Raw genomic sequence first — 22,204 nt, 5'->3', positions numbered from 1 at the left:
AAAAACAAGCCTATTGCTTTACCAAATTTGAAGGCCTCATGCATTGGTATTAAAATGTCAAAATGAGGCGGAAACGCCCGAGCTGATATTAACACACCACCTAGCAACAATGAAATCACGTGATTTGAATCAGAAAGGAAGATTCTGTTAAAAGTAGCTAGATATATGTGAACTGTACCAAAAATAGCGTTATCATGATTATAAAACTCTCGAAAAATCATCTGACCTATAGACAATTAATTGACAAGGTCATAGTAGTACATTTAAAACGAACACCACCAACCTCTCCAACAGTTGAATGGTTTCCAAATTGCTTTTATTTGGCAAATAAATTAATTAATTGAGTCCTGGATGATAGACCTACTTATAATACGTACAGTAACAAGGTTCCCACATTAAACGCAATAATTAGGCTAGCCTAACCAGGCTCGCAATTTAAGATGCCTGGGTATTGTCAGAAATTGTAGTATGAAAGAACCATTTCCACAACATCAAACCTACTGTGCACGCGAAGAACGTTGAAGCTACCAATAAACATCGTTTAATTGCCTAAAAATAAACTACAGAATGTTTGAAGCACACGGAAACAGCAAAATCACACCTTTGATAATCTACTGAGTTATTGATTTAAACTTTAACTGCTCTCTCACGCTTTTCCTTCACCAATTTAGCAACCACCTTCTTTCTAATAACAAATTATGTAAAAAATCCTTCCCTAATAATGCAATTTTTCAATAATGTCCTTCCGCGTCACAATACATATATTCTGCTCTCTTCTAAAACCCATTTCAAGTTTCTCTCAAAATGGCAAACGAGCAGGCCCCAATGGTGACTGCTCAATACTCATTCGATTTACTCCATGTTCCATAAAAAATATGTCATAAGATCCCACACTTTATCTAAATAGACTACAATTCACTGAAAAGTTTCTACTGAATGTTATTGTAAATAGACTACAATCCTCCATAAAGTTTTTACTTAATGCTATTGATATTTATTATTATGGAGTGGAAGTAAACTAGCCTTTCTTGGCGACCCCGCCAAAGCGGGGTCTTGCAAGGCCCACCTAGCCTGAGTTTCCATTCTTGACGACCCCGCCAAAGCGGGGTCTGGGTGGCCCGCCGGCCCGCGACAGCCCGAGCCAGTGGACCGCCGGCCCGCGGCACGCCCAGCCAGTAGACCGCCGGCCCGCGACACGCCCTGCCAGTGGACCGCCGGCCCGCGACATGCCCAGCCAGTGGACCGCCGGCCCGCGAAACATCGAGCAAGTGACCCGCAAGCCCCCGCCCAACCCTAGGTGCAAATTAGCAAAGAACGAACTAACGCCATCCCCCTCACACAAAACCCCAACACACACGACCCCAACACACACGACCCCAACACACACGACCCCAACACACACGACGTGCCCCCCGCAGAGGCGTGGCTCCCGCACAAAAGAGGCCCACGCCAAAAAGAGGCTGTACCTGCTCCCCCGCAGAGGCTGCAAGAACCACGCCCTCTCCCATCACAAAATTCTTCCTCAAAAAAAAGTGCAAAAAACACTCGCACTCCTGCAGAATTCAGCGAAAAAATCACTCGCGCTCCTACGCGATTTTTACTCGCACGACTGTCACAGGCGCTAGAGGGCGGGGACCTTTTTTTTCGCCTCTCCTCCCCGCCCTCTAGCGCCTGTGACAGGAGTGCGAGTAAAAATCGCGTAGGAGCGCGAGTGATTTTTTCGCTGAATTCTGCAGGAGTGCGAGTGTTTTTTGCACTTTTTTTTGAGGAAGAATTTTGTGATGGGAGAGGGCGTGGTTCTTGCAGCCTCTGCGGGGGAGCAGGTACAGCCTCTTTTTGGCGTGGGCCTCTTTTGTGCGGGAGCCACGCCTCTGCGGGGGGCACGTCGTGTGTGTTGGGGTCGTGTGTGTTGGGGTCGTGTGTGTTGGGGTCGTGTGTGTTGGGGTTTTGTGTGAGGGGGATGGCGTTAGTTCGTTCTTTGCTAATTTGCACCTAGGGTTGGGCGGGGGCTTGCGGGTCACTTGCTCGATGTTTCGCGGGCCGGCAGTCCACTGGCTGGGCATGTCGCGGGCCGGCGGTCCACTGGCATCTCTAATACTAAGATGCCTATATGCAAATGAAGGGCAAGCAGCGGTGAACACGGTCCGAGGTACTCAAAGCCTGTTCGGACGAGATCGGATTTTCCGCCTCCTCGAAACGTCCCGCTCTGCCCTGCTCTCCACCCCGTCCTTCGACGTCGCCCTGCAGCTGGGCTTTATTCTTCCATCTGTTTCGGTTTCCTCCTCGAAAGTCCTGAAAACAAACTTTTTTTCGGCGGAAGTTGCCTTGCCTGCGGACCTAATTGCTTCTCCGGAGAAAGGGTTACATGGGGTCGTTAAGCGTGTTAGGCTTTGTCAGCGAGGTCATTAACCGCCACCTCTTTGTGCCGAGGGCAATTATCTCCGCAGAGTTGCGCTGCCAAGGCTTTGCTAATCACCATCGATTTTTTTGGCACGAAAACGGTGCTGCGTCACAGCTCGCTTCTCCCTTCTGGATGGAAGTTTCGATTCGAAATTTTGGGAATCAAAACCGGTCGAATGCGACACCTTTCTCCCAAAAACTCGAGACCGTACGAGCAAAAGTTATGATTGTCATGATCATCGCCTGTACATCGCTGTACAGTACATCACTGTACGAGTCCTTTGTGTTCGAGCTCTGGCTCGATCGTGATTGGTCGAAATTTGATCGTTATCAGTGCTAAGAATGCGATCTCATTGTCTAAACTGAGCGCTCATGGTTATCATGCTCAAATTGAGCTGTACTTTTTCATCACGTGTCCATTTTTGCAAAGCTAACCAAATCATCCTGTCCGAGCTGAGTGGGGGTACGGGCCCCGCGACCCTGGAATAGACTGCGACAAAGAATTGGCCGCTCCGCCCACAAAAATCAACAAGAATAAAAAAATATAGATGTCAACCCCTTGAAAAACTCCGTGACTTTCAAAAGGGCGTTGTATTTTAATTGAAAAGCAAATTAAACACAAACAATTCTAGCTAAAATGGACAGTTTATCATTGACTAGAGCAGCGTAAACGACAAACTTAGCAAAAACCCTGTCCGTGTGGGGGTACGAGCCCCCCGACCTCTTCATAGACAACAAAGCATTGCCCGGTCGCAAAAAGTCCTATTCGCATGGACTCAGCACAAAAAGAACAGCCATGCGATTAACCTTTAGATTGTGAAGGGGCCCCTCGATGAAAATGAGCACCATCGGTCGAGAAAACGAATTTCCAACCGAGGTCGCCATGAAAGACGCCATTTTCAATTTGGCGTCATGAAAGCATTACCACAACAAGCAAAGCATTGCAATTTTTACTTGGAACAAAATACACTGATTGTACCAAAAACAGGCCTTTCTTTTCAATTTTGTTTTGTTTGATTCCAAAGCATGAAAGATGTTTCCCTTCGTTATCAATCTATAGAATTCAGGCGAGATCATTAAGCGTCAACTTGATTGTCAATGCAGGTCGTTAGCGATAGTTAGGTACCCATTAATCGTTCCTTCTGCAAAGCTCCACCGTGGAAAGAGAACCTTTTCGAATTTCTAAACTTGCTGCGTCAGAGCTTGCCCCGCCGTTGTTTTGAGCATAAAAAATTAATAGACGGCATTTTCATGAAGCAAAAATCGCCCTTAGTCGTTTCCAAAAGAAAATGACAGCTTATCTTCAAAAAAATTTCATTCGTGATATGGGATGATGATTATGTTTACTTTGATACGTAACGGCTTTTTAAGCAACGCCAAAAAACTCTAGCTAAGGGACAACCTTCACTCAATGAATGAAATCCGCCCATACCAGATTTCCCAATTAAATATACCAGATTTCCCAATTAAATATAACAATTTTACCACAACTAGATTAGACAAGAAATCACATTTGTTAATCATGCAAAAAACCATGAGGAACTCGCCGAGTAGAGAAATCTTGAGTCCTCTTAATGATAATGATGAGGAAAAATGAAACCTGGCAGCAATATTTCCCTCATCACAACTCTATAAATGAAACCTGCCCATACGATGTTTCCCAATTAAACCCAACGATTTCGCCACAACTAGATTACACAAGAAATCATATTTGTTAATCATATAGCAAACGATCAAGTAGCGAAACCCTGACCCCTCCCCTGTTAATACTAATGATCAACAAAAAATAAACTTCAGAGCAATATTTGGGTCGTCATTCTCACGTAAGTATATAAAAGGGGAAAGCTCAACAAAGATTTCAATTCTTCTTGAACACAGTTTCTAAGACGTCGATACAAACTGAACTGGGTAAGTATCTTTAAATATATACTTTTAAGTTCCTTTCTAATCATATTCATCTTTATCTCAAGATTCATCTTTATCGAGTTCTTTCCTTCACAACACATTGATTTCGCCACCTCATATTTTACCATATAAATTTACCTCTGATTCCTATTTTTAACACCAGATTATTCGTGCTACTTGTACTATACTAACGTTCACAACAGACGCCTTAAAATTCGAACCCTTCTCGCGTAAGTAACTTTTTCTTCCTAGCAAAATCCTATTCTCAATGCATTTTTGTATATACGAATGAATCTGACTGTTTCTTTCATAGTATATTGATTTCGCCACCTCGTATTTTACCATATAAAATTACCTCTGATTCCTATTTTTAACACCAGATTATTCGTCCTACTTGTACTATACTAACGTTCACAACAGACGCCTTAAAATTCGAACCCTTCTCGCGTAAGTAACTTTTTCTTCCTAGCAAAATCCTATTCTCAATGCATTTTTGTATATACGAATGAATCTCACTGTTTCTTTCATAATATATTGATTTCGCCACCTCGTATTTTACCATATAAAATTACCTCCGATTCCTATTTTTAACACCAGATTATTCGTGCTACTTGTACTATACTAACGTTCACAACAGACGCCTTAAAATTCGAACCCTTCTCGCGTAAGTAACTTTTTCTTCCTAGCAAAATCCTATTCTCAATGCATTTTTGTATATAAGAATGAATCTGACTGTTTCTTTCATAATATATTGATTTCGCCACCTCGTATTTTACCATATAAAATTACCTCTGATTCCTATTTTCAACACCAGATTATTCGTGCTACTTGTACTATACTAACGTTCACAACAGACGCCTTAAAATTCGAACCCTTCTCGCGTAAGTAACTTTTTCTTCCTAGCAAAATCCTATTCTCAATGCATTTTTGTATATACGAATGAATCTGACTGTTTCTTTCATAGTATATTGATTTCGCCACCTCGTATTTTACCATATAAAATTACCTCTGATTCCTATTTTTAACACCAGATTATTCGTCCTACTTGTACTATACTAACGTTCACAACAGACGCCTTAAAATTCGAACCCTTCTCGCGTAAGTAACTTTTTCTTCCTAGCAAAATCCTATTCTCAATGCATTTTTGTATATACGAATGAATCTCACTGTTTCTTTCATAATATATTGATTTCGCCACCTCGTATTTTACCATATAAAATTACCTCCGATTCCTATTTTTAACACCAGATTATTCGTGCTACTTGTACTATACTAACGTTCACAACAGACGCCTTAAAATTCGAACCCTTCTCGCGTAAGTAACTTTTTCTTCCTAGCAAAATCCTATTCTCAATGCATTTTTGTATATAAGAATGAATCTGACTGTTTCTTTCATAATATATTGATTTCGCCACCTCGTATTTTACCATATAAAATTACCTCTGATTCCTATTTTCAACACCAGATTATTCGTGCTACTTGTACTATACTAACGTTCACAACAGACGCCTTAAAATTCGAACCCTTCTCGCGTAAGTAACTTTTTCTTCCTAGCAAAATCCTATTCTCAATGCATTTTCTTATATACGAATGAATCTGACTATTTCTTTCACAATATATTGATTTCGTCACCTTTTATAATTCGAACCTTTTTCCGGTAACAAAGTTTTCCTTTTCACCAAAATCCTATTCCCAATGCATTTTCGCATATATGAATGAATTTGGCTCTTCGCTTCCTGGCTCTAGACGATTAATTTCTCCTTGTGTTCTTATCACGCCAGGATGGAAACCAACACAACCGAAATTTTTTCAAACACCGCCATGCAAATAAACAGTCTCAAACTCATGATCAAATGCTTAAACCAGGACCTGAGAGAACAAATAAAAAATATGGAGAAACAACAAAAAGAAATTACCAAAATGAAAGGCCACATCATGTCTGCCGAGGCCAGAATCGCCGCTGTTGAGAAATCTTTTAAAGTCTTAAAAAAGGAATTCGAAACAGAAGAGGCCATGCTCTCCGATCTAGGTGACACGAGTAAAAATGAGGAGCTCCTGTTAATGTCGGAAATGGAAGAGTCAGAAGAACCTCGCCCCGGCCCTTCTTCAGCAACCGAATAGCTCGGTTGCTATTTAACGGATCAATTCCCAATAACTTCTCCATGAAAATGTATCTGGTTTTCTGCTGTCCTTGCTTTTCCCATTAACATCAGCTCCTCTACCTTTATTTTGCCTCCCAGATCCGTGAGCATCTCAAACCCTCCTACTATCATTTTGTGCGCACTATTGTTAAATTCATCTTTAAAGTGTAACTTTTTATGCTACTTATAAATTCCTCCTTAAATAACTTGTATATTTAGTCTAATTTTTCCCACTATCTTTAAATTCCTGCTTAAATAACTTCCTTTATTCTCTATATAGTAACACTCCCTTGACTAAGATATGTTTCGTTGCAAGAATCTCTCACGACAGTCCATATAACTATGAAATATTTGCACCAGTTATAAATTCGTCTTTGAATAATTTGTATATTTAGTCTCATTTTGCCACTTTCTTTAAATTCGTGCTTAAATAACTTCTTTTTTTCTTGATATAGTAACAGTATCTCACGACAGTCCATATAACTATGAAATATTTGCAGCAGTTATAAATTCGTCTTTGAATAATTTGTATATTTAGTCTCATTTTGGCACTATTTTTCAATTCGTGCTTAAATAACTTCCTTTTTTCTTGATATAGTAACAGTTCTGTTCTTATAAATGTACCCATTCACAAACATTTATTTTCTTACAACAATCTCTCACCACAGTCCATTTAACTATGAAATGCTTAATGAAATGGAAAAGCCATGAATAGCCGACTTCAATTTCCGAGACGGGATATGCTCTATTTATTCAAAATGCCAAACATAATCCAAAAACCAGCACTCAACCTTAAATCGAGACCCAAACAAGTGTGAAATCACTTAACTTAAAAAAAGAGAATGCATCCAGGAAAATCTTCCATGTTAACAAAAGTCTGATTACTTCCAAATTGCTATTATTTGGCAAATTGATAACTTCATTTAATCTCCGCATTTACACACCCACTATCCGTACAGTAACCAGATTCCAAGATTAAAGTGAATAATTTCCCTGAGCCCACGAACACTGTATTCGTATGCCAAAGCTGTCAAGTTCGAAAGAAAAGTTTTCCGAATCCAAAAAGTGAGTACCATTTTCAAATTTTTATCAAATTTTTATCAATAAGACAGCCAATCTTATCAGCAGAGTGATGATCTATTTCTGAATCTCCTTTCACTTTTTTCCACATACTTTAAATTATTTCAATCTTTAAAAACAAGATTTACTTCCTCATGAAATCTATTTTAATACTTCTCCTTTAGCACATCTTCAAACATCTACTATTGCTACTACAATTATCATATCACAATCCCAGGAAAAACTCAAACTGATACTTTCATTTTAACCCCTTTCTAGATATGGCACAATACATTACCATCGTCCTTGGCTACAACTCAAAGGTTTGTATACAGTAACCTATTCCTTTCATTCACAAAACCTTTATTGAGCATCGAAATTCACCCATTCATCACATCTTTATCTTTTTTCCTATTTCAAAAAACCAAAATTCTTCTCATTATTGATCATAACCATATATTCTTCCAACATCTCTTTTTCAACCTTTAATTCACAGCCAACATTTCCTTATTTTAGAAAGTTATTTGGAAGCCTGAACCAATGGCTTCATTGAAAAGAAGAGTGTCGCGGCTTTTAAATTTTAGCCGAACAACACCATTCTATCTCGCCGACCGCGAAAGCAAACCCCTACATAACATCAGGTAATATGAGTTCATGTTAACGCACAACTTTTTATTCATCGACTATCATTGTGACCAACAGAAGGCCTTATTGTTACCCTTCTTCCACCCCCTGCGCATACAAAATTCTCAATTTATTTTCACCATCTTTTTCATAGACCCGGAACAACCGTTTACATCTGTCTGAAAACGAAACAGATAAGCAAAGTCGAAACACGCAAAAAAACAGAAAAAGCAAAAGGACCCACCATATCAATAAACTGTAACCAAGGGAATATTTATTTTTAAGAGTTACCATATATATATTTCTATTCTTATCCTCGAATAAATGACAAACAAAGTTGTAACCCATTGTCTATTTTCATTACTCCTTCTAGGTATTTTCCCATAATTACAATCTGGAACAATATTTCTCACGGAATTATTATATAAGAACAATAAGGCAGTACCAAGCATATTAAATCCGCATATTTTCATGAATAAGTATCGACACAACTACCCAATTAGAAAAATATATACATTATAAATTAATGCTTCCTCAATCATCTACAGCCACCATTCCGAAACACATTTAATCACCATATCAATTAAGCTCAAAGCAGCCAATTAAACAAAGCATACAACCTATATCTATCTTATTTTGCAATTAACAACCAAAATAAACCTAAATGTTTACCCCATCACCTACAACCACGCTGCAAGGTAAGAATATATAGAGTTGCCAGCACCAAACTGATTCATTCCTGATCGAGAACATTCAAACTCACACTCAAAGTGTCACAAAACACAACCGGGTAAGTTTTTAATTTAATACTTACTTGTATACCTTGAAATATTTCTTTTTTAAATTTAATGCCTTTGCAGTTTGATATTTACTCTTATTCCCAGTAAACATTTTTCTATATATTTGCCTTCAACTTCATTGCATATTTTTAGAATTGACATTACTTTTTTCACCTCATATTGGCATGTTCCCTTAGTTTTTGCTACCTACACTTACCTCGTAATTCGCGAACACGAAGTTGATACCCACTTATTCCCCTGCTATCTTAACCAGATAATCGCTATTGGATATACAAATCGAAATTCGCACTTTCCGGCACTAATGGTTAAAATTGAGAAATTTATTGCCTATTTCCATAAAATCTGCACAGTCCATAAGCATATTTAAACCAACAATAATCAACAATACGCAGATTGAAACAGAGACGACCGCGCAGACACATACTTAGATAGAGGTTTATCTACTGCCACTTTGTTTTCAAGTAAGTCAGTTTCCATTCAACCTTCCTGTTTTGAAATATAAATCTTTCATTCCTAAAAAATAGAAGCATTTCACTTTCACCATGAATTTCACTTTTTTGAATTTTGAAATTTACTGTTATTTTGTGTGCAGGTTAACCTGGTATATATTCTACCAGACAAGCTGTTGAATAAGCTGTCGAATAAATTGCGACTTTATTTTCAAGTGAGCCCCGTTTAGTTTTAGTTTTATTTTCCTCTTTTTAAAATATTCTCTTGCGCTGCCACTTCATTTTCTCCTTGATTTGCAACCTCGCAATTTTGAAATTTACTGTTATTTTGTGTGCAGGTTAACCTGGTATATATTCTACCAGACAAGCTGTTGAATAAGCTGCCGAATAAATTGCGACTTTATTTTCAAGTGAGCCCCGTTTAGTTTTAGTTTTATTTTCCTCTTTTTAAAATATTCTCTTGCGCTGCCACTTCATTTTCTCCTTGATTTGCAACCTCGCAATTTTGAAATTTACTGTTATTTTGTGTGCAGGTTAACCTGGTATATATTCTACCAGACAAGCTGTTGAATAAGCTGTCGAATAAATTGCGACTTTATTTTCAAGTGAGCCCCGTTTAGTTTTAGTTTTATTTTCCTCTTTTTAAAATATTCTCTTGCGCTGCCACTTCATTTTCTCCTTGATTTGCAACCTCGCAATTTTGAAATTTACTGTTATTTTGTGTGCAGGTTAACCTGGTATATATTCTACCAGACAAGCTGTTGAATAAGCTGCCGAATAAATTGCGACTTTATTTTCAAGTGAGCCCCGTTTAGTTTTAGTTTTATTTTCCTCTTTTTAAAATATTCTCTTGCGCTGCCACTTCATTTTCTCCTTGATTTGCAACCTCGCAATTTTGAAATTTACTGTTATTTTGTGTGCAGGTTAACCTGGTATATATTCTACCAGACAAGCTGTTGAATAAGCTGCCGAATAAATTGCGACTTTATTTTCAAGTGAGCCCCCATTAGTTTTAGTTTTATTTTCCTCTTTTTAAAATATTCTCTTGCGCTGCCACTTCATTTTGTCCTTGATTTGCAACCTCGCAATTTTGAAATTTACTGTTATTTTGTGTGCAGGTTAACCTGGTATATATTCTACCAGACAAGCTGTTGAATAAACTGCCGAATAAGTTGGGACTTTATTTTCAAATGAGCCCCTTTAGCTTTAGTTTTATTTTCCTCTTTTTAAAATATTCTCTTGCGCTGCCACTTCATTTTGTCCTTGATTTGCAAGCTCGCAATTTTGAAATTTACTGTTATTTTGTGTACAGTTTAACCTGGTATATATTCTACCAGAAAGCTATTGAATAAACTGCCGAATAAGTTGGGACTTTTTTTCAAGTGAGCCCCCTTTAGCCTTTGTTTTATTTTCCTCTTTTTAAAATATTCTCTTGCGCTGCCACTTCATTTTGTCCTTGATTTGCAAGCTCGCAATTTTGAAATTTACTGTTATTTTGTGTGCAGGTTAACCTGGTATATATTCTCTCAGACAAGCTGTTGAATAAACTGCCGAATAAGTTGGGACTTTATTTTCAAGTGAGCCCCCTTTAGCTTTAGTTTTATTTTCCTCTTTTTAAAATATTCTCTTGCGCTGCCACTTCATTTTCTCCTTGATTTGCAACCTCGCAATTTTGAAATTTACTGTTATTTTGTGTGCAGGTTAACCTGGTATATATTCTACCAGACAAGCTTTTGAGTAAGCTGCCGAATAAATTGCGACTTTATTTTCAAGTGAGCCCCGTTTAGTTTTAGTTTTATTTTCCTCTTTTTAAAATGTTCTCTTGCGCTGCCTTTGTTTTTGTCCTTGATTTGCAAACTCGCAATTTTGAAATTTACTGTTATTTTGTGTACAGTTTAACCTGGTATATATTCTACGAGACACGCTGTTGAATAAACTGCCGAAAAAATTGCCACTTTATTTTCAAGTGAGCCCCCTTTAGTTATAGTTTTATTCTCCTCTTTGTAAAATGTTCTCTTACGCTGCCTTTGTTTTTGTTCTTGATTTGCAAACTCGCAATTTTGAAATTTACTGTTATTTTTTTTTCCAGGTTAACCTGGTATATATTCTACCAGACACGCTCTTGAATAAACTGCCAAACATTTGCGACTTTATCTTCAAGTAAGCCCCACTTTTATTTTGTTAATCTTTAATAATATCAAATTTCCATTTGAATTTTTTTAAATCTTTTCTTACTCTTTGTCTTTAAAAATTTTCTAATTTCTATTATTTTCTGTGGAGCTTAAGCTGGAATATTTTTGCAATTATTTTGCCATCCTCCCTATAGTAAAACACCGTTGATATGCCACGTCGACGCCACCGACTACTTACTGTTGAAGGTCAAAGAAGACGCGAACGTCAGCGTCGTCAACAACGGCAGCAACTGCAGCAACGGCAGGAAGCTCAGGAAGCCCTGGAAGGTGAAGACCCTGCGCTTCACGACCAACGAGTAGCCCGAGCTTTACAGGAACTTCAACAGTTGCAGGAAGCACATCCTGAAGCTGAACGTGGCCATGCTCAAGCCGCCATCGAAAATATTCAGCATGAAATCCATGCTCAGGCACCACTTCAAGTTCAGGCCCCACCTCCAGTTCAAGCCCCACCTCCAGTTCAGGCCCCACCTCATATCCAGGCACCACCTCATATCCAGCCTCCACCTCATGTCCAGCCACCGCCCCCTCTTCAGCAACTACCTCGTGTTCAGTTACCAATACAACATCATTTGGGCTTGATGAATCGCTTTTGCAATCATTGCGCGGGGAAATATTTTGCAGAGGAAAGGAATACAAATGGTGTCTACACAAAATGCTGCTTTGAGGGCAGGGTCAACCTACAGCCAATTGCACCTCCAGCCCAAAACATAGTGGACCTCTTTACAGAAGAATCACCCACTTCACGCCATTTTCTTCAAAACATCCGCCATTACAACTCTGCATTTGCCATGGCTTCATGGAACGCGCCCATCGACCAGCACCCTGGAAGAGGTCCTAAAGTCATTACGATCCATGGCCAGGCCTACCATCTTACAAGTGCTGGTGAGCCACTCCCTGGTGAACGCCCCAGGTATAGTCAGCTTTACATCCTAGACACTGATCAGGCCTTGCAAGAGCGCGTTGCTGACCCTAGAAATGTCAACCTAAGACCAGAACTCATGACATTGATCCAACGAGAACTTATGGCTGCTAACCCTTTTGCAAGGCAGTACAGAAACATGGGAGAAGTAATACAACAACAACGAGCCCTTGCAGTTCAAAACAACCAGCCACTTTTACCAGTACGAATGATCATAGCACATCGTGCACTGCAAGATCGACGCTATGATGAACCGATAGTTTCCGAAATAGCAGCTGTTTTTGTCGGAGATGGAGGAGCCCCTCCCAACCCAGCAGAGAGGGACATTGAGACTTACCCAAACAACCAGCGTAACACTGTAAAAATAAAGGCAACATCTCCAGCAGCAGATCCAATGACCTACCCTCTTCTCTTCTTCAGGGGTGAATCAGGTTGGCACACACAGCTTGCACGCAACCCTGCCCCTGCCCCTGCCCCTGCCCAACAAGGGCGTCAAAGGGCAAGGGTTGCCAATCCAAGACTACGCATTTCATTTAACGAATTTTATGCTTTTAGGGTTGCCGTCCGTGATGCATTTTCCACAATTCATCGCTCAAAGCTACTCTTTCAACAGTACCTGGTTGATGCATTCACAAAGATTGAAGGCAATGAATTAGAGTTCATTAGAAGAAACCAGGCTCAACTCAGAGTTGAATCCTACCAGGGACTAATGGACCATATTCACGCACGTGCAGAAGAAGAGCATGCAAATATAGGGCGTATTGTCATACTGCCCTCCACATTCCATGGTAGTGACAGAAACATGTACCAAAACTACCAGGATGCCATGAGCATTGTCGTAAAGTTTGGAAAACCCGATATCTTTCTTACAATCACTGCCAATCCACGATGGCCAGAGGTGACTGAGAACCTCCTTCCACACCAGCAACCAAGCGACAGGCCTGACATCATCAGCCGTGTCTTCCATTTGAAACTCCAGGAGCTCCTTGATGACATCCTGAAAAGACACCTGCTAGGACATGTCATCGCGTACGTATACACTATCGAGTTTCAAAAACGTGGTTTGCCCCATGCGCATATGCTCATCTTTTTTTCAAATGCAGACAAACCACACGATGCTGCAGACATAGATCGCTTGGTTTCAGCTGAAATCCCCGATCCTCGAACCAGCCAAGAACTACATAACCTGGTCAAGAAGCACATGATTCATGGCCCATGTGGTGATCTTGACCCTCATTGCCCATGCATGGCAGAAGGGAAATGTACCAAAAACTTTCCAAAGCCATTAAACCAGCGGACAGAGTTCAATGTTGATGGCTACCCACAATACAGACGACGTGGTCAGCATGCAGCCCAGCTACGCAACCACCTCGCCAATGACTCCTGGGTAGTTCCCTACAACTCTCATCTGCTCATGAAATTCAATTGCCACATGAATGTAGAAGTGTGCACAAGCGTCAAAAGTGTAAAGTACATTTTTAAATACATCCACAAAGGGAGCGACTGTGCACACGTTGAGATCAGAGAAAACACTCTCCATCACGATGAAATCCTCCAATATTTAAACGCAAGATATGTTGGACCACACCAGGCTGTGTTCAGAATCATGCAGTACAAATTTCATGACAGAAGCCACACAATCATACGCCTTGCAGTACATCTCCCTCTACAGCAGAATGTCTACTTCCAAGAGGGGCGTGAACAGCAAGTTCTACACAGAAACCTGAACACCACACTCACTGCTTGGTTTCAGTTGAACAGCAATGATCAAGACGCACAGCAGTACCTTTACCATGAAATTCCCGAACTCTATACATTCGACAAAGCAACAAAAACATGGAAACGAAAGGTATTCTTATAATAATTATTACATTTACTTCTCTTATCATTATCCATTTTTGATTATCATAAAATAGTCGACGAATTTCCTTCCACTTATGTGCCAAGCAACATTTTCACACAATTGTAACACAACCTCATGAACAAAACTTCCATATCTCTTTCCTTTATAGGTACGTTTTGTCTCTAAAATTGTTGGCAGGATATACCAAGTCCAGCCATCCGACCCAGAGAGACATGCTTTACGACTACTTCTTCTCCATAGAAGAGGTGCAACATCCTTTGAAGACCTCAGAACAGTTGATGGTCAACTACATGACACATTTAAGAATGCAGCAAAAGCCATGGGCATATTAGACGATGATGCCGAGCTTATACGTTGCCTAGAAGAAGCTGTGATCATTAACATGCCACCGCAGATGAGACAGCTCTTTGTAACGCTCATCATCTTTCAGACTCCAGCTGACATCAGAGCTCTTTTCGACCAGTTCAAAGTGCCCATGTCTGAAGATTACATCCGACATGATAGACGGCTTCACAATGACCCAACAATTGACTTCCAGGACAGACACATGTACCTGTGCCTTTGGGACATAAACACCCTGTTGAAAGTCCACGGAAAATCAATCGCAGATCCAGAATTTTCTGAGTTGCCACAGCTGCCAGACAACTTTCGGAATCCAGAGCAAAATGAAGAAAACATCGACATTGCTCAGGAAAGAGACCTTGGACAACAAATGTTGCAGTTCCTCAACAATGAACAACGTCATATCTACGACACCGTCATGGAAGCTATCCAGACACATTCCGAAAACAACTGCTTCTTTGTTGACGGTCCAGCAGGAACAGGTAAAACTTTCCTGTACAATACAGTTGTTCATAACCTCCAAGCAGCAGGAATTACTGTTAAATGTGTTGCTTATTCAGGCATTGCAAGCACATTGCTTATCAATGGAAGCACAGCACATTCTACATTCCAGATTCCTATTCCCTTATTATCCGATTCCACATGCAACATAAAGCGTCAAAGCGTTAAAGCTCAAAAGCTTTTGCAAACTACTGTATTCATCTGGGATGAGGCCTCGATGATCCCAGTTAACGCTTTGAAAGTAATTGACATCCTACTCAGGGACATTACTCGAAATGACAGACCCTTTGGAGGTAAATTCATGTTTCTTGGTGGTGATTTTAGACAGATTCTTCCAGTTGTTCTTAAAGCAGGTAGAGAACGAATTGTGCAGGAAAGCATGAAGAATTCACCTCTCTGGCGCCATTTCCGCACGTTTCAACTCATCAGAAACATGAGAGCCATCCAAGACGAAACATACCGAGAGTTTTCTGATTGGCTCTTAAGAATTGGAAACGGAGAAGAACCACAGGATCAAGAAGGTCAAATCACCTTGCCTAACCACATGCTGGTGCAGTCACTCGACGAGATTGTTGACTTTCTTTATCCGCCACCACCACCCGGAGAGCCAGACATAATGGCCAATCCAGAAGCAATGTCAGAGCGCTGCTGTCTAACACCCACCAACGACGCCTCCCATGAAATCAATCAACTGATTTTGGATAGGCTCCGTGCCCCTACCCAGACATACCTCAGTGCTGACAGAGTAATCACTGATGATCCCGAGGAAGCTGCAGCATATCCTATTGAGTTCCTCAATTCACAGACACCAACTGGTATGCCACTTCACGAACTAGAACTCAAGGTACAGCTCTTTTCTGATAAGGAAACTTTGTTCTATATTCTTTAATCTTTTCCTAACATAACATCAATGAACCACTAACTATTTTACTTAATGTCCTTTTTTCTCCAATATCCCGGTTCTCTAGAATAACAGACACCCATTTCTCTTTTCAAACACCAAGCTTGGTGCAACAATCATCCTCCTGAGGAACATCAATCCCAAGAAGGGTCTTTGCAATGGAACCCGCCTAATCATCCGGGATTTACAACACCACCTGATTTGGGCAGAAGTCATTGCTACTGAGCACAGAGGACGCTACGTCATGATTCCTCGAATCACAATGTCCTCTAAAGACACCGCCCTACCCATTGACATTGCCAGACTGCAATTTCCTGTGAGGTTGGCGTACTGCCTTACCATCAACAAAGCACAGGGACAGTCGTTAAGGTATGTTGGCGTTTACCTCCCAGAACCTGTTTTCACACATGGCCAACTCTACGTTGCCATGTCCAGAGCCAAATCATTTACAGGCATTAAGGTTCTGTTGCCACGAGGTAATAGAACAAAAAATATTGTATACCCTGAAGTATTACAGTAAAAATACTTCTAAACCTCAGCACCCCGCCACACGCCTGCATCTATTTTGTAACAATTGCAAATGACTGCGTGTATTCACTACATTTTCATTGTATGCTTCCGTGTCTTTTCTCTTCTCATTTTCTAACATCTATTCTTTCTAATTCAATTCATTTCTTCCTGCTTCTGTGAGTTATGCTTTTACATGTTCCTCGACATTGCCTATGGGAACATGTGTTTCCTTCTCAGTGGAAACTCCAGCAGCTTATAACTTGAAATGATTTATAATTAATTACATCTACAAATTCGCTTACAACATCTTTAAACAAACTTAAAACTACATTTAATATTTTCAAGCTGTGAACCGCATTTTCCACGCAAAAAGGAAACCCCAAACAAAGGGTGCCCCTTGACGTGGTGTTTGGGCTTTCTCACTAATGCACCCGGCAAATGTTTCAGTACACTTTCATATTTTCTACATTATTCATAACAAACTAAAGTATAACAAACTAATACATGTTTCTCTTCTCTCTGAGCGCTGAAGTCAAACACCAGGATTGCCAGAAGATGATATTACACAAGAAAACTGGTTCAATTCAATTAAACACGTTCAGTTTTACAATCATGGAACAGTTATCTTATCAAATAAGGAACAGTGAATAAAGTAGAAACATATTTTCGTCAATTAACATCCTCCTTCCTCGTATTGTAAATGCTTTTTCCCTGTTTCAGAACAATTACTACCAAATAGAAACTACGACCACCTATAATTCCAACGAAACTCCACCTTACCCAAAAGTAAATAATGCAAAATAGATAAACAAAGGCATGACTAACAAATGTAACCAAACCTCTAGCCTCCTCTAAAGTCTAATTCCTTTAGTAATATTTTTAAAAAGTTTATTCTCTATTCAATTTCGTAACATCGTTGTACCTAACCTTTACAATGTTTATTTTAATTGACTTTCCACCATTAGCTAGCCAAAGTATACTACTCGACCTATTTAAAATTTACATCCTAGATTCGCTGGCAGTATGTATTTATTCTTGCAGTACCTAATAATAACAATCATTATGTTATTGATGATGATGACGAAATGATTATCTCTGCCTGCAAATAATCTGCCATTCATCCTAACGACGAAAAACGCTGCATTTGAAAATTAGATTTAATCTTCCCCAGCAAACAATCAGTGCAAACGACATCACATATCTTAATGTTTTATCCAATCATATGGTTTGGCAAAATCACTAACGATACCTTCAAGATCAACCATTAAAGGCAAAATCAAGAGAGCCTTTATAAACATACAAAAAATTTTTTTATGGAGCATATACTACACCGTATATCCTAATGTTTTATTTAACCATAAGGCATTCGTAAAATCACTAACAATAAAGAACCCCTGAAGATCACTGATGCAATTAAAATTAAAAAAAACTTCCATAAAGATAAAGAAATATTTTTAAATTTAGCACAAAACAAAGAAATATTGCGGATATTCCCTACATTAAAAAAGGGCAAGCGGTGCCATTCTCAGTAATTAAGGAAAGTTCATATAAAGATTAAATTATTTTCAAATTTGGAGGGGGTGAAGAGTAAATAAATAAATGACTTTGCTGGATGGCTCTTCGTGAAAATATCGAAATTTGAGCCTATACATATAAAATGGAGGTCAGGGACAACCAAAAAACAAGCCTATTGCTTTATAAAACTTGAAGCCCACATCCATCGGTAGTAAAATCTCAAAACGAGCCAGAGACGCCCCAGCTGATATCAACACACCACCTAGCAACATTGAAATCACGTGATTTCAATCAGAAAGGAAGATTCTGTTTAAAGTACCTAAAATCATTAACAAGAAAGCTCTCCTAAAGATCATTCATCTAATCAAAATTAAAAAAATTTTTATTGATAAAAAAATCATTTTCTAAGGGAGCATAAAACAAAGAAATATTGCCAATATTCCCTAATTTAAAAAGGAGAAAAATCAAGGCATTTTCAGCAATAAACCACCCTCTCTAAAAACCCTCTCAAAATGCAAAGGCACTTGGAAAAGAACGAAGCAATGTTCAACAGCGAATCGCACTTAATTATATTTGGTCCAGATATGTAGGCACTTGGCACAGTCAAAGCCATTACATTTATTATTGCTCATTATACACGAGGAAACAATGCTACCCAGCCCTTGCAGTGAATGACCTTAGGTCTAGATATCTGGGCACTTGGCACAGACAGAGCCATTATATCTCTTATTGCTCATTATGAATAAGGAAACAATGCTATTCGGGCCCATGCAGTGATTGACATTAGGTCCAGATATGTGGGCACTTGGCACAGACAAAGCCTTTACATTTATTATTGCTCATTTTACATGAGGAAACAATGTTACTCACTCCCTTGCAGTGAATGACCTTAGGTCCACATATCTGGGCACTTGGCTCACTAGAGACATGTCAATCAATTGCTCATTTACAACGTCTCAAATACAGTTATTTGGCAAAATTCATTTATAGATTGAGGCTTTGATCATTCACCGACTTTTAATCCGTACAGTAATAAGCCCTCCTAAAGATCACTCATCAAATTAAAAAATTAAAAATGCCTTCGTGAAGAAAAATAGTTACTTCTTAAGGAAGCATAAAACAAAGAAATATTGCAGATATTCCCCACATTTAAAAAAACAAACGATGGCAATCTCAGTAATAAACCACCCTCTCTAAAAACTCCCTCAAAATGTATGGGCACTTTGCAAACGCCAAAACAATACTCCGCAGCAAATCGCGCGAAAATTACATTTGCTCTAGATATCTTGGCAATAGGAACATACAAAGCAACCATATTTATTATCCCTCATTATAAATGAAAGAGCAGTGCCACTCAAGACCTTGGAGTGAATGACATTAGCTCTAGATATCTGCCCACCCTGCTCACTAGACACGTGTCAATCATAATTTTTTATTAATATCGTCTCATTATAAATATTATTTTAATTGCAAGAGACTCTCCCTACATTTGAAAATAATCACTTCCAAATACGATACACTTCACCACATACAGTAGAACATTTGATCCTTGCCCAAATACATCTCAATAAATTAAAATTTTGAACTACGTCCTTATTTATAGTCATTGATATTTTTTGCCTTTTTATGGAAGGGAGACTAGCCTTTCTTGGAGAACCCGCCAAGGCGGGTTCTTGCAAGCCCCTATACCCGAAACTTTTTTCCATTCTTGGAGAGCCCGCCAAAGCGGGCTCTGGGTGGACCGCCGGCCCGCGGCACGCCGAGCCAGTGGACCGCCGGCCGCGGCACGCCCACCCAGTGACCCGCAAAACCCCCCAAAGCCGAGATGCAAATTAGCAAAGAACGAACTAACGCCATGCCCAACACACAAAACCCCCCTCACACAAAACCCCAACACACACGGCTTCGCCCCCCGCAGAGGCGTGCCCCCCGCAAAGGCGTGACTCTCGCACAAAAGAGGCTCCCGCCAAAGAGAGGCTGTGGCGTGCTCCCACGCAGAGGCTGCGACAACCACGCCCTCTGCCATCACAAAATTTTTCCTCAAAAAAATGTGCAAAAAACACTCGCACTCCTGCAGAATTCAGCGCAAAAATCACTCGCGCTCCTACGCGATTTTTACTCGCACGACTGTCACAGGCGCTAGAGGGCGGGGACCTTTTCTTCCCCCTCTCCTCCCCGCCCTCTAGCGCCTGTGACAGGAGTGCGAGTAAAAATCGCGTAGGAGCGCGAGTGATTTTTGCGCTGAATTCTGCAGGAGTGCGAGTGTTTTTTGCACATTTTTTTGAGGAAAAATTTTGTGATGGCAGAGGGCGTGGTTGTCGCAGCCTCTGCGTGGGAGCACGCCACAGCCTCTCTTTGGCGGGAGCCTCTTTTGTGCGAGAGTCACGCCTTTGCGGGGGGCACGCCTCTGCGGGGGGCGAAGCCGTGTGTGTTGGGGTTTTGTGTGAGGGGGGTTTTGTGTGTTGGGCATGGCGTTAGTTCGTTCTTTGCTAATTTGCATCTCGGCTTTGGGGGGTTTTGCGGGTCACTGGGTGGGCGTGCCGCGGCCGGCGGTCCACTGGCTCGGCGTGCCGCGGGCCGGCGGTCCACCCAGAGTCTTAGATACTAAGATGCCACTATGCAAATAAGGGGCAAGGTAGGTTGACCACGGTCGGAGGTACACAACGCGCGATGTAACGGGGAGCCGTAGAATCCCCGGCCCCGCCGTTGCGCCTTCTCCCTGCGGGGACCCGGACTGGCCCGAGGAGTAGTAAGCGAGCTTTTCTTTTGCGATCTGCCTCGGTTTTCCTGGTCGAAAATCCTTGAAACAAACTTTTTTTCGGCGGAAGTTGCCTTGCTTGCGGACCTAATTGCTTCTCCGGAGAAAAGGTTACATCGGGTCGTTAAGCGTGTTAGGCTTTGTCAGCGAGGTCGTTAACCGCCACCTCTTTGTGCCGAGGGCAATTAACTCCGCAGAGTTGCTCTGCCAAGGCTCTGCTAATCACCATCGATTTTTTTGGCACGAAAACGGTGTTGCGTCACAGCTCGCTTCTCCCTTCTGGATGGAAGTTTCGATTCGAAATTTTGGGAATCAAAACCGGTCGAATGCGACACCTTTCTCCCAAAAACTCAGCATCGTACGAGCAAAAGTTATGATTGTCATGATCATCGCCTGTACATCGCTGTACAGTACATCACTGTACGAATCCTTTGTGTTCGAGCTCTGGCTCGACCGTGATTGGTCGAAATTTGATCGTTATCAGTGCTAAGAATGCGATCTCATTGTCTAAACTAAGCGCTCATGGTTATCATGCTCAAATTGAGCTGTACTTTTTCATCACGTGTCCATTTTTGCAAAGCTAACCAAATCCTGTCCGAGCCGAGTACGGGGTCGCGGGGGTACGGGCCCCGCGACCCTGGAATAGACTGCAAACAATTGGCCGCTCCGCCCACAAAAATCAACAAGAATTCCCTATTCACATGCACTAAGCACATATAGAACAGCCAATTGATAACGTTTCACGAAATCAAAAAATAAATGTCAACCCCTTGAAAAACTCCGTGATTTGAATGAAAAGCAAATTAAACACCAAAAATCCTAGCTAAAAGGGACAGTTTATCATCGACTAGAGCAGCGTAAACGACAAACTTAACAAAAATCCTGTCCGTGTGGCGGTACCAGCCCCCCGACCTCTTCATAGACAACAAAGCACTGCCCGGTCGCAAAAAGTTACAAGAATGTCCTATTCGCATGGACTCAGCACAAAAAGAACAGCCATGTGATTAACCTTTAGATTGTGAAGGGGTCCCTAGACGAAAATGAACACCATCGGTCAAGAAAGCGAATTTCCAACTGAGGTCGCCATGAAAGACGCCATTTTCAATATGGCGTCATCAAAGCATTACCACAACAAGCAAAGCATCGAAATTTTTTCAAAGGAACAAAATACATTGATTGACCAAAGACAGACGAAATACGATTAGGAATTATGAGGTGGGACACTGAGCATTCCAAAACATACGTTTGAAGTTAACACGGGCGTAAAAATGCCGAATTTTTCGAAAATCAAAGTTTACAAAAAAGTTTGTTTTGGTTGCGGACG

The 22,204-nt window shown here is 40.6% G+C and overlaps 1 protein-coding gene across 1 annotated transcript; it reads left to right on the top strand.

Annotated features, from left to right (window-relative positions):
- The first annotated feature begins 11,719 nt into the window (after positions 1–11,719).
- On the top strand, positions 11,720–16,085 carry LOC148957348 (uncharacterized). Its single transcript, XM_089115480.1, has 2 exons — positions 11,720–14,338; positions 14,502–16,085. The coding sequence occupies exons 1-2, from the start codon at positions 11,720–11,722 to the stop codon at positions 16,083–16,085; spliced, it is 4,203 nt and encodes a 1,400-aa protein (XP_088971606.1).
- Positions 16,086–22,204: the final 6,119 nt, after the last annotated feature.

The sequence above is a fragment of the Rhopilema esculentum genome, unplaced genomic scaffold (assembly GCF_057945365.1).
Source record: "Rhopilema esculentum isolate cy_ngs unplaced genomic scaffold, ASM5794536v1 HiC_scaffold_32, whole genome shotgun sequence".
Lineage (NCBI taxonomy): Eukaryota > Metazoa > Cnidaria > Scyphozoa > Rhizostomeae > Rhizostomatidae > Rhopilema > Rhopilema esculentum.
This window is presented reverse-complemented; position numbering and strand designations above follow the sequence as displayed.